This window comes from Dromaius novaehollandiae, chromosome 5 (assembly GCF_036370855.1).
Source record: "Dromaius novaehollandiae isolate bDroNov1 chromosome 5, bDroNov1.hap1, whole genome shotgun sequence".
NCBI lineage: Eukaryota > Metazoa > Chordata > Aves > Casuariiformes > Dromaiidae > Dromaius > Dromaius novaehollandiae.
The window spans coordinates 14,001,797-14,015,984 of record NC_088102.1 but is presented as its reverse complement, the minus strand read 5'-3'; the positions used below and the strand labels follow the sequence as shown (position 1 = coordinate 14,015,984).

General features: G+C 39.8%; 1 protein-coding gene across 1 annotated transcript in view; it reads right to left on the bottom strand.

The window, feature by feature from the left end:
- The window catches only part of BEGAIN (brain enriched guanylate kinase associated), a 151,429-nt gene that overhangs the window by 111,276 nt on the left and 25,965 nt on the right, over positions 1–14,188 (bottom strand). The window contains exon 2 of the mRNA XM_064512070.1: positions 4,568–4,596. Coding sequence (XP_064368140.1) covers positions 4,568–4,596 — 29 coding nt within the window. The remainder of the gene's footprint in view (positions 1–4,567; positions 4,597–14,188) is intronic.

Below are 14,188 nucleotides of genomic sequence, written 5' to 3'. Positions count from 1 at the left end.
ATGTGAATACCTTCTTAACTACCACAGAAAGGGCTGCACATGCTTCTGACATTCCCTTAAGAGCGAGTGATAGTCCTTCCTTACCACTGATGTACCACTCAAATGTGCTTGAGAAAAATCCAAGTCTGAGAATTCAGGAGACTTAGATCAGGCTGCTGACTTACTACCAGCACGGTGTACAAAATATCACTTTCTTTCATCCACTCCAAAACAAGGAAATAAAGATGCTATTTTGAAGGTTCCTTGTGAGACTCGGATCACTTCCATCAGAGATCCCTGGATGATTAATAGAAGTACCAGTATTAGTGCTACTAAACTAATGTAAACCTCAGTTGGGGAATTGTATGGATGTCTCCTAATCTAGAAGAACCCCAAGCCAGCCTCCTTCTGGCACTAATTCTGTGAGTCTGGCAGTTTGTGGTGATGTGACCTGTTTTATGTATATTTTTATAAAAAACAGTTTAGCAGATCGTAGATCTTGAAAGCTTAGGTCTAAGAATATTGATTTATGGAGTTTCTGAATTGTCACTTAAATTTTTAGGAAGATAATTAAAAATGAAAAAGCTCTTATTGAACAATATCTATCACCTTAACTGTCACTCCATGTGGAGTAAGATACTCTTCAATGTAAGAAAGACTGAGAATCTGGTCTGTCTCTGTGTGCGTGACAGAGAGAGAAAATAAGTCTGGACGTCTCTTATGCCAAAGTTGATGACTCTCACTTGAAAGGTTGAATGTTATAACCTTTAGTTCAGGCAGGATTAAATGGAAGCATAGAAAGAGCTACCCTGTGAATTTGTACTGGAATTGCAGTGGAAATGGCAGGTGTCTTTCATTCACACATCTAGCCTTATTATGGATTAAATCTGACTTGAAGGAACAGTTTTCTCAGTAGTCACACTTCTGTGTGCCAGCCACGATGGATCTGCAAGGCCTGAGACATGGAAAGCATGTGCTCCATTTAAATACATGTGCCAAAGATAGCATAGTGCTAAAAGTCAAAATAGCATAGGTAAACTTGTAACTTACTTTAAACTAATTTTTCAGTCATTTTTTTACAGACATGATAAGGAACCAAATCCAAAAACCCCTGTATTTAAAACATTGTAGTCAGCAGTAATTAATGTTTAAAGTGACTGTATAACCGTACACAGCCAACCTACATAAGTGCAGATCCCCAAGGGGTTTGTGATTAGTAGTTAGCCTTACTTCCTGCCTAATATATTGGTACCTCAAGATGTTATAAACACTAGCTATGTACTGCTAAGAATTGTTCACAGTGTGAAGAATTCATTTCAGTAACTTATTTTTCTAGCTGAAATTTCATCACAAAATAGCATGTTTCCACTTCTAGAGGAAGTTGTCCCTATATCAAGCTAAATACTGATAACCTCACACCTCTGCTTCCTACTGTTCCTTCTACCTGTGATGCTGTCATGGCAAGCTACTGCTGAAAAGGACAGGGTGTGACATTGCAGGTCACGGTGGCTCCTAGGTCTGCAAAGGGAATTATTACTGCATTATCTGAGATGAATTGTTTCTCTCCAACAGGATTCTGAGTGAAGGACCATAACGCTGAGAGGTGTATTATTTCATTACACCTTTGCTTGTGCTGCCCTGGTTCAGTGAATTCTGTGTTGAATAAAGCATGAGTGATCAGTGGATCAGTTTTGGAGGCTCCTGCATTTGCCTTTGTCTCTTGTGGGCCTGGCTGCCCCGTTCCTCATGGGCACTCCAGATGCACTGTGCTGGAGAATGTGAAAAGCTCACCTACAGGTTTTTAGAGCTGCCTTTTAAAAATGTTTGGACCTTTTGCTCTCAGGCGCTGTCAGAGTGGAGTCACTCCTCTGAAGTCTGATTCTCTGCACCTATTTTTCATATTTAAAAGGTTTCCTTATCTCGAAGTGCTTTATGAAATGCAAACCCAGATTTCTTTAACCGCGGAAGCTTTCACCCCAGGTGCCTACGTGGTCCTGTGTGTATCCACCTTGCTCCTCTTTTTCTGCTTCTCTAAAATGAGAAGCTTTTTCGTTTTCTTTCCAGCTATTTCCAGACACCTTTCTCCCTGCTCTTTACCAGGAGTCTCTCACCCTCTGTGCACCTCACCTCAGCAATTGGCTTGGTCTTGCCCCCTGGCCCACGGGCTCCTGGCTGCGGGGGGGATACATCCCCAGCTGGTTACAAAAAGAGTGAGGAAGGAGCTGAGGCAGGGGATAGGGCAGCCTGTAATCAAGTGCCATGTAGTAATGGCTCTTCCTGTGATGATGCTATGCTGGCTTCTACATATTGTCTATGGCAAAAAGAAAACCCTCTTTCCTCTGTCCTGCTCCTTTCACTCTCATTCCTCCTTTTATTCTCCTGGCTGTAGGCTTTCTTTCCTCATGGCTTCCCCAAGACCACTGTGCTTAAGAGAGAAGGTAATCTGTCTTTATCTGGGTGCCAGACTTGGATGGGTTCAGGAAAAAACAGTTCTCTCAAGTCTGTGCATTCACCAGGTATTTAGTGATTTTTTTTTTTTTTTGATTCTATTTCTGTTTCTTCGAACTGCAAAGGGTCCTATCAGTGTACATCCATGATAACTACTATTGACACAAGCCTAGAAAAGTTCAGGCTGGAGCAGTGCAACTTCCCTGCTGTGGTGCTGCTGAAGCTCCCCTGGCCTGGCTTGCTGCTCTGATCTGGAACACAGAGTGCCCCTTGCACTGGGTTATGTGATGGGGGGGGGGAAAAAATGTCTGTCAGAAAAAATTCTTATATGCAAGAAGCATAAACAGAAAACTTCAGTAACAAGCTCCTGACACAGCCTTGCCCTTCTCTTGTTGGAGTTAATAGCTAAACTCCCACTTCCTTCAGTGGGGCAGTATGGGCTTTTCCATCTACATAGTGCTCATGAAGAACTAGGGTAAGAACTACTGCATGCATTACAGCTTCAAAACCAGGATGCTAGGAAAATGGAGCTTTAAGGTTATTTACTCTTGTCATAGCAAATCCAGGAACGTATTGAGAGAGAGAGCTTATTCTCCTGGGCTCTGCAACCTCCTTTTGCAAATGTGGCAAGAACCTGTCTGTTAAAAGCAGTGGCTAAGGCATGCTCAGGAAAGTATTAAAAGTATTGTATCATGTTTGTGCACACATGCTTATCAAGCAAGCATGTAAACAGATACTTGCTTGCATTTTCCAACAGCGTTATTCATGAAATGAGTGTGCATATGCCATAGGTGATCATGTTTAGACACTTTGCTAAATGCAGGACCATGTACTGAGGTACCTTCTCAGTCCTTACTCAGGAAAAACTCGCATTAATGTTAGGCTTTAACATTATAGTGGTTATTTACATGCAAAACCATAACATATTGCACAAGGTTTTCCTTTCAGCTCAAAAATTATAACATTCTCATTGACAGGAGACAGTAGATAAATGTACAACTCAAGCACTTTATAAATAAATTAGAAACTTTTGGACATGCATCTTCAAGTCCACTGTAAAAGAATTAACCTCCTCATCCTTCTCAAACCAAAAACAGCATCTTGCTTCTAGCCCAGAATTTGCTAAACACTATGTCAAATCTGTTCTTTCACGTTGCTACCCCCCCCCCCCCCCCGTTATTCCCAGAGTTCTGCAACTTCCCTGCCTTTCTAACAAACTTACAATAGGCATTCCAAACTTAATCCATCTAAAAAGTTGTGCTTGGGCAATAGTTGCCACCAACCAAACTGAATCACTAGGCTCAGAAAAGGAATTTGGGCTTGTCCAGGAAAACCAAATAAGATTGTGGCCAATATTTTGAGGTATTAAAATAAGCCCCATTAAAATATTGAAAGTGAAATCAAAAGTTCAACTTCTGTCTATTTGATAGTACCTGGGGATCCTATTAATAGATGTATTTTGATTTTTTTTTTTTAAATGGCCAGAATGCCTGCTTCTTTCTTTTTCTCTCTTAACAACATACACCAAAGCAATATCCCCCAAAGCAGACTTGCACTCAGACATGAGATGGGAAACTTATGTTTATAAAAGCCATCTCCTTTTGCTTAAAGCAGAGATGTGCTGAGAAACTGGTACAGTATGACAACATTTTAAACACGAAGGAGACAAGATTTATCTGGCTGGTACACAAAATGAAACAGAAATCGAGCACCAATGTTACAGCATTATACTAAAACAAACCACAGTAATTAGATGCTTTGAAGTCAAGCCTATATTTTCTTCAGTTTTTTCATGAATTATTGATCCACTTTCCTCATTAAACAGAATGGCAGGCTCTTGCAGTAAATGGACAAGTGACTATACCATTTATATAATCAAATATCCTCTGCATCTGGCAATAAAACATATTTGTGTGTAAAACACCCCTTCTGAATTGACATGTCTGCAAAACCGATTTACTAGTATAACCACATTCCTTTTCTTTTGTCTGTAAAACACGACTTCCCTGTACATCATCATGCAATCCAGTATTTTACACGGCTCATATCAAGCAAAATATTTTCCGAGAGCCTTTATCGTCCATTGTGCAATAGAACATTTCTTGTTTATAATGAGATGTAAATAAACTGTTTCACTTACCTTATTTTCTCCATCTCTGCCGCAGAGGCCTACAAGAAATCAAATAATAGGAGCAAGTGAATGAAAGAAAACATTCACTCTGCAGATTTATGCATAGTTAAGGCTTTCCAAATGGTTTTCGATGAGTGTCTACAAAGCGACGGTAAGCGAACTCCACATCTGCATTAGCAGAAAATAACATTGACAGATTAACTAAGAAATAATGCAGCACGCTGCAGGAGCACTGTATACCCACGAGCCATGGGCAACAGAATGACTCAGTTGTAGCGCTGAGGCAGAATATTGGGGGGGGGGGGAGCACGCAGCAGCAAGTAACAGGTTACTCTGCCTCCTAGATTTCACAGAAAAAGTTGAAATCTAGAGCTACCCTCCGCACAGTGGGCATGGGAGCAGTGTTCTGCTGGCTGTGAAATTAAAGTGACTTCATCGCACGTGAATTTTAATTCTTAATGTTTCACAGAGCTTGACAGACAGATTGGACACAAGCATTTTGTCCTTAGTGGGAGCTTCGAGTAATCAAATTTCGTTTCCTCAAGTAATACACAAGTAATCTTGACAATTAGCATCTCAATACATGTAGGCTTTTCATTAACACTTTCATTGCTACTTACCCAGAGTGTAGCTTAGAAGTCCGGTAACTCTTCAGTTCCTAGTGACTGCAGCTGCAGCCAGACTCCCATTAACCCTTTGATACCTGCTCATTACTTCTGTTGCCTTGAATCTTTAAAGCCTGGTACAGCCGTAGGTGGCAATTTCAATAATCTGTCTCATTTCTTTCTACCTTATAGAAGCTATAAATCCCTATTTATCTGTAATACAGAGCCTCGTTAATCTCTTTGACACTACACGATCATATGAAAAGCAGTCTTGTTAACTCTTTGGTTTCTTTCTCATCATTATCTCATGCAGTTCCCTAATAGCTGCTTCCCTTTCATCTTATCACACCACTAGCATAGAATCTCATCAGTCCTCCTGGCTCCGGTTTATTGTAACTAAGGAATAAATAGTCGGAGCAATCCTGCAATCTCTAGAGTGAGATAAATCCCAGCATCACAGAATCTATTTATACTGAAAGCATTGCCCATTAATCATGAATGCTTTAAACCTTATTGATTAATGACTAACAATCATATTTGAGTACAAAATAAATTAAAGATTAAAAATAGGGAAATGTAAATTTAATCAGCTAACCAGCAGGAAATTTGTCAAACTGCCTAATAAAACACCCCAAACGACAAATTGCTGGTTCCTCATTGTGTCACTCACTTTTCCTTCTCCTCATTTACTTTTGATTTGCACCCTAGATAAGTTGTCAGTCAGGCCAATGTTTGCATGATAATTTCTGATGACATACATTAGGGATTTAAGGCATTCGCTATAACTTGGTGCACAAGAAGCCAGCTGCAGGAAAAGCCCTTTTTTGGCTTCCCAGTGCTGTATGTAATACACATTACGCAGCCTCTGCATGTGTATTGGAAGTTCAGGGTTGTCCGTAGTAAATCCTAGATTTTTTAGATTAAAAACTTAACCCAGGAACCCTTGATATAAATTAGAGAAAGCAATCTATTGAATGAATGTGTACCCTGTAGCATGTAGGGAGCAGTTAGTTTAAGCAGTACTGGTTGGAAAATGAACGCGGGGGCTTTCTGCCTGTGCACGGCAAGCCACTGGCAGCCCCATGGCTGCCTGTGTCTCTACTCTCTGGCTTTCCCCGAGGTGAACTCTCAAAACAGGATCCTGCCTTAATCATCATGTCATCCGCCCATCACCCGGCGGAGGCTAGACATAGTTTTCGCCAGAGCCACTCTGCCGTGGACCGCAGGAGTTGCCCATGAAGACCAGGTACTCGGAAGATCTGATTTCACTGCTGCTGTTATGGCAGTTCCTACAGGCGCAGGGGAAAGCTGACTTGAGCCTCACTTTTGTCTAGTGCTTTGAGTATTGCTGTACTTATGGAGCTGGGGGGGGGGGGGTTTATGTGTGATTAAAGCGCAGGATAGAGAAGAGGAGTTGTAGGCTGGTTTTCTGGCTGCGCTGTTAACCTCATCGCTGAATGCAGGAGAGTCACTGGCTGCCAACCCAGACAGGAAATTAGCTTTTTTTTTTTAAAAAAAATCGCAATAAAAGCCTGACATTGAAACAAACCAGAAAACTAAACCAAGCTACTGTTAGTTCAGGCTGAACTATCCACCTTTAAAAGTGGTAAGGCTCTTTTTTCGCTCGTCAGAGTAAAAGCTGCTTGTTTTGTGTGACATGGACCATTTTCCTTTGGGCTGCTGGGGATGTTCTTATCTCCCTTTCCCTGAGAGCTGTGGCAGGGTGGAGAGCACCACTCTGATGCAGGGTGCTGAGTTAGCTCAGCCCTGGCAGGGAGGAGGATACTCTGACTCGGGTCAGAGCCCTTCCTGGGCCGCGGCACGGGAGCGCTCAGTTTCTTTGGATTGTGATCCTCTTCGAGGAAGCAAAGTGGGAGTGGAAGAAGGCACTAGTGTGTGGGTGTTTCTCAGGGGAACGTCCTAGCTTTCAGGCTAGAGATTCAAACAGTCATATGGAACCTGAGATGGTGAGAACAAAGATAAGAGCAGCTGAGAGATGTAGAAATATAACTTTTATGCAAAGCAGTTCCATTTTTTTCCAGATAATTGAGTTCCTTAGTAAAGTCCTTGGTTATCATAACCCCTTTTCCCCCCTGCCACTCCCCCACCCATCTTTTCACAAGATGATATTTTTACTGAGGCAAAATTGCTGTTTCCTAGCCAGTTCCATGCCACTGCTATACCCTTGGAAGTTTTGAGGCTACTTCATTTTTAGGCTGCTCTCCATGAAGGCTCCCTTCTGAAATATCTTACTGAATTGATTCCAAAGCTTATTCTAAACCTTTCTGAATTGGCCACTTTTAGACTGTCTTGTGGGACCTATTTCGAGTAGGAAGACTGAAGTAAAGGTTAGTATGAGGATGCTCAATGTTATTTAGGAGCTGCCGCTTGCTACTGGATTGACTTGTTGCAAGTACTTCTTTATGCCTGAACTGAGCAGTGTGATTGAAATCATGTGTGATGGGGGGTCTTTAGAAAATATTTTAAATTAAGATCAGCAATTATCTTTAATTACAGAACTATCAGATAAGATTTGCATACTTCTTTTTTAAACTATCAAGGCAAGGTGACTATAGAATTTATTTTAACAGCCTAAAAATAACAATTTTTGCCCTTAACGAAAGGGTTGGCCTTCGTAATTCTGTATACTACATTTCCCAATGACTTCTTTGCTTAATTAAAATTCTGAGACTGGCATGAAGATTTTCCTTCCTATAGAAATGCTTGGTGCAGTAACTTTGCCTGGAAGCATTTTCAGATGATGCTTAGGACTACTGGTAGAAACTTGACTGTGGTTTACAAGTATTTGAAGAAAACAAGTATAACGCTGACGAGACACTGCTCCTCTTTTCTGGAAGTGCTGCGCATTTGAAAGTCCAGTTTGGGACAGGTATTCAAAAGGCAGGTTAGTTGTCTAGGGTTTCTTTGGTTTTGTTTCCCCCCCCCCCCCCCATGTTTATCCTAAATAGCTATTTGATATCCTTTGATACTCTTTAAGAACAAAGCCACTCACTGTCTTGACTAAAACCAGTGATGCTGTTAGTGGAAAACGCAGGAAACTTTGTTTTGTTTTGTTTTTTCCTCCTCTTATACTGTTTTTCAGACAGCATGGCCATCTTTCAATTGTTTTCAAGTCAGTAGAGCAAATAAAAATGCTGCAATCCCCTAATCTGTTGTCTCCAACATGTCTAATTAATGAGTCAAACAACTGTAAGGCAATGGAAGGAGAACGTTTTAGTCATTGGTGTGGATACATCTTAATATAGCAATCAAATTATTTCTTTTTTTTTGTTATATGATTGTTGTCTATAACGTTGATTACCGACCAAAACTTTTTTTAATAAAGTAAAAAGTCATGTTCATAGTCTATCCATCAGTCTGTTAAATTCATGTGGTAACAACACTGGCAAAAATCTTGCGTTTCACTTCCTTTATTACATTATTACTTTCTGAAGAACAAGCAATCTAGAGATTTCAGATCTTTCAGATACCTAAAGAAATTTCCTTTTCCTAAGATCTGAGGACTATTTTCATCCTTTAGTGTCTCCCCACTGTATGTGTAAAGGAGGAGGATTTCCCTGGAGATGACATCAGTTTTTCTGTTTTGTTTTGTTTTCTTGTTTTTGTTGTCTTGGGAAGAGATGTTCCATTTCAGAGGGAGGGGCAGGACCCAGAGTCTAGCTCAGTTCCCACCAAGCTGTGTGATCTGTTTTCCCTTTGAGTTGAGTGGACCTTGGACTGGGTTATTGGCTAATTGCTGCCAAATATGTAAGGAAAGAAGGGGTAGCAGGAAATGGCTGCTGCTCATTTAGTCTGATTGCTATTACTCTGAATTGTTCGGTATTGTGAGAGTAGCTTTTACTTCTGTGGTGAGGAGAGCTGTAAATAAGAGTTTAGTCAGAACTAAGGTGCTCTGGGCTCCTGACACATTTGTAAACTGCCACATGTTTTGAATCATAACTATTTCATTTCAGCATTTCTTTTGTGCTTGCAGTTGTACTAAAGTTTTATTGATAGCGCCAGTGTGGCCATATAGCTTTTTTTTTTTTTTCCCCTATAGTGTATAGGATTCGCAAATTTGATTTAATAAAATTTATGGGCTACATATAGTTTGATAAGATCAATCTTTAATTAGACTCTTAATCAATTTTTAGAGATTTCTTTGTATAGGCTTCAAAGCACCTCAAGTGATACCTGAAAGGAGACTGTAATTTGATCTATAGGAACTTTAATAGAGCCGGAGGAAGTATCCAGCTGTATTTGATTTGGCTTCAAGTATTGAATATTTCTAATAGTTCTTTAGAAAAGAAAAAGAATCTTTCTGTAAAAGTCTTGCATGAAATTGTCGAGGAGATGCAAAGAAAATTGAGTTCGGCTCTCTGCAGTTGCCATTATAACAGACGTTTTGTTCAGAAAACACCACCTCCATATATACCTCCATACCAAAAGCCACGAAACACCCCCACTATTCTCAGACCTCTGAAGACAGTAAGTATCTAAAAGGTGAAGTGGCATAACAATTTACTGAGGGAAGAAGGCAGAAGAGGTGAAGAACATCTCTAACATCCTGTGTCCCCACAATACTAAGGAATGTCTTGGGATCATTGGACATTTCCCCCCAGAAAGAGGATCACATATTCTAGAAAGAATGGGAGGGTTTTATTAAGCTGGGGGGGCTTTCACATCTGACCTGAGCAAAAGTATCTGACATTCGGATTAAATGTGAGTAACCATGGGCAAGACATGCTAGTTCTCTCAGCACCACCAAGAGCAGTATTGCCCCCTTCCCTATCTGTGACCAACTTTTCACACTTCCTAGGGTGACAGAGGAAATCTTGTGAAGCAAAGTTAGGTGGCAAATGGAAATGTGGTTGTTCGGGACTAATTGTACACAATAAACATATAGCTTAAATAAATCCAGTTCAGTAGAGAAGTAGACAAATTGTCCTTTTATGTCTTAGAGGAAATAGCTAAGTTCAGCACCCCAAATCCTCAAACTAGACTTGAATGTGTAACTCTAGATCACCACTACTCTGTCATGCAATCTGTCCTTAAACCTGCTGGGCTCCATCTTGAAGCAATTAGGTTCTTTGCCATATGTGTTCCAGGACACTACTTAACTGATAGTAATTAGAGGGTGATTGGTGATTCCAGCCATGTTAAATTTGGTAGAACCAGCTTATCTCTATCTGATCTTGCATCAGTGTTACATTTAAATTTAAAGCATATTACTTCTGCCCTGTTTTTAAATTCCCAAATGCATTCATGAAGAGCCATCTTATTTGTGAGGGAAAGCAAGACATGATTCTTTGTCTGTTCTCATAAGATCATGCTCACTTCCCTCAGTCATTTTAGTATCCCTTCTCTGGATCTATTCCAAATTAATTCAATCTTATCTGAATGTGGGTAATCAGAACTGTGTCTCATATACTAAACTCCTTGCCAGCACCTTGTACATTAGGGTGAATGCTTCAGTGACTCGAAGGGAAACTTATCTGCAATGTATCTTAGATTTTCCATATCACATTGGAGGCTCATTGTTATTTTACAGTCCAACAGTGCACCTGGATCTCTGTTTCTCTGATGCCTCTGTATGATGAGCCCCAATACATGAAGTCTTTATGTGGATAGCTTTGTGTTGAATTTCATCCTGTTTCCATTATTCTGCTTATAAGTAAAACAGTTCTTATACGAGCCTCCAAAGTGTTGTCAATACCTCCAAACACCTGTCATTACACATTCCAGAAACACAAGCTTAATTATTGACCGAAGGTCACTAATAAGTATTTGTAACAGGATGTGTCCGAAACCTTTTTCCAAATTTGAAGAAGCTTTTTCCAACCTGATTAGACTTACTTTTAAACCTGTTACAGTTTTTCATTTAATCAAATTTTCATTCAGGTTAATAATCTTGATTTATTCTCCATTATAGCAGTTTTAAATGGTAATTTTATGTTGAGCACTTTATGAACTGCTTTCTGCAAATCTAGATAAATTAGGATGTGCTCCTTGAGTATGAAATCAGTTATCTTAACAAAAAGAAACCTTTTCTAAAACTCTGTGTTTTATCCTGCTTCTCCTGTACCTCTGCATCCTTGTTTTCTCAGTTTGCTTCACCTACATACATGGAAGCCTTCACTCCTTCACCCTCCTTTGTGTTGCATTTTCTCTTCATGGTGGTGATACCACAGGGTGAACAGGCTTGGTTTGCTCCTTTCTTGTCTATCATAGTTGCTGCTGTTCTTTCCTCAGTCAGACATCCTAAAATGATTGCCATGTTCATTATCATCCCTACTGAAAGATATGCCAAAGTATCCCTGTAATAATTAAACCTCATCTAAATTACCCTGAACTTCCATCTGACCTTTAGTTATACAATGGGTCTTCTTTCTTCCTTTTTCTGTGTGTATGGCTAAAGATCTTTTTACTGCTAGCTTTGTAAAAATCCTTAGCAAAGTTCAAATTCACTGGAATTTTGTCTGAAAGAGTCTGGGGAACAATCACAACAAAATAAGATAAAAAGAAATCTTGGCCATTATTCTCACTTTATAGGCCTCAAGTCTTCCTTAGCATATACTGCATGCTTAAACATGTATCAAACAAGCCACAAATTAAATTGAAAGTATAACCTACAGGTTTTTTCTTCACATGCTTGGGAAAGCATAACATTCTCAAGCTGTTTTATTTATTAATATTTTAGAATTTTTGTTTTGCTTCCTTAATTTCATTTTCACTCTGTAAAGTCTCAGCTCCAGAATCCCAACAGGGGTAAATCAGCACGGCTACCATGAAGTCAAGCCTTGCTGATTTATACTGCTAGAGGGTCTGCTCTTAAATGGCATTTGGGTGCATCAGACTGACTTCCATCGTATCTGGTACTCTCAGCTGGTATGAGACGCCATAATCCCTGTCAAAAAACAGTCCCCAAAGAACCTGCACTTGTTCTCTGTCACTTGGCAAACCCTACAGTGAAACCTGAACAAAGACTATCCAAATTGGGCAGCTTCCTGCCTTAAAATTACATTTAAGACTCCAATTGAATCATTCAATGCACTTTTTTTCAGTCAGATGATTTGACCCTGTATATATGACTAATGTGATTTAACTGATTATTTATATTAAAATAGTCCATGTTGCCATCAATAGAGATGAGGATCCACAGTGCTAGGGGCTGTATGAATCCATATGAAAAGGAAAACCTTTCCCCAACAATCTGACTGCCTAAAATAGAGAGGTATGTGCAGTTATTTTCATTTTCTGAATCATGCAGAGACCCAGCAGCACCTGTGTTTAGTGAGACTGGATTGATGAACTGTATTTCCTTTACAGTTGTTCAACATCGTACAATGCCCTAGAATTACAAAAGGTTAAAACAGAGAGGTGAAGCCACGCTGCTTGTCCATTGCTTGTCCAAGTAACCTGCATAGTTCACTTCCAGCTAGCTTGACTCCAGTGTGACCTCTGCCAGGTACATCTGCAAATACTGTGAGTGAGTGGAGGCTGAGGAGCCAAAGGAAAAGGCAATTTAATAGACTAACTGGAGTCTGGGTCTCTTAAACTCATGGCACTATTTACTGTACATTGCCAATATGCTTGTGTAAGTGTCTATATTACAGACAATGTTAATGGTAATTACAGGCATTAATGTATTTAGCCACAGTAGTTGCCATTTAAAAAGCTACTATTTGTCAATACATAATATAAAGCGATATCTGAGATAATCAGGATTAACTGCAACATCTTGGTTCAGTGACTGCTGACCTAAGGGGAGTCTTATACTACTGACTGGGAACAAAGCTTGGGTCATCATCAGCCAGGATGAAATATGAATCCTAACATAGCTGACATAAGTCCTATAGAAAGCCATATACATTTGTACGTTTTTATCTTTATATCTCTACATATGTCTCTACATACTGGAGATTTTTTCTTTGCATGTTGGCGATGGGAAGTGGGAGTGCAAAAATCCTACATCCTACACTCATAGAGTTGTGGTTGTAACAAAATATGCATTTTCTGCTCTATATACATCTATCTATATCCCTCAGTTGTCAAGAGGAATCACCTATAATACAAAGATTCCCCATTCATTTTTCTTACTGTGCTGAGTAGCTTTGTGCCCTGTTTTGGGTACCACCCCAAAAGGAGAGTGTGTAGGGAAAGGCAAACAATGCGAAGAGAGCTGGATAACTTTACTAGCAAAACTAAGACTGAAAAGGGTTAAGATAATCATCTTCAAGTGGGGAAAAGATAGCTGTAAAGAGAAAGGGAATCGACAATTCCCTATATTCAGTGTGGAATAGGAAATAATGGGCTCACACTGAAGCTGGAAAGAGCAAAGCCAACAAATGGAGAGGGAATTTGCTCTCTGCTTTACTGCTTTCAACATATGTCAGTTCCTAAGGCACTGCTGCTTCCTGGAGACCCAGGCCCTGGGGAGCTGAGTGAGTTTCCTGAAAATAGTGCATTTGTGTTCATGCCTCTTGTCACTTATGAACTTGTCTGTGGACAGGGAAGAATAAGATAAACAAGGTGCAGTGATATACCTAGACAATGTCATAGATATTTCCTTGAAAAGAAAGTCAAACTTCAAAGCTTTCGCATCTGTCACACAGCACTGGTGGAAAACAATATCTGTTTATTGATTCACCTTCTTTTTCTATTCCATTTCCAACCAATGTGTGTGGTGCTTCGAAGTCATGCCAGTGGTGCTATGTCTATTTCTGGAACAATGGGTGTTCCAGTGAATAAAAAGCCATGGACTATGATAGATCATTTAGATTTGGGTCTGTAATTGTTTATGGAGAGAACTTTAGTTAAGCAATAACAGAATGAGGCAAGAGAATAATATTAAGGAGATCTTTGATCTTTCTCTTTCAAACCAGCCTCTCTCTTCACCAAAGCAATAGGATCTTCCTAATAATGTTATGGATGAGATTAAAAAAAAGAATCCTCAAATCCACAGAAAAATAGAAAAGAATTATGATGTCAATCGAAATCAAAGAAACTGGTTCTAGTCACCACT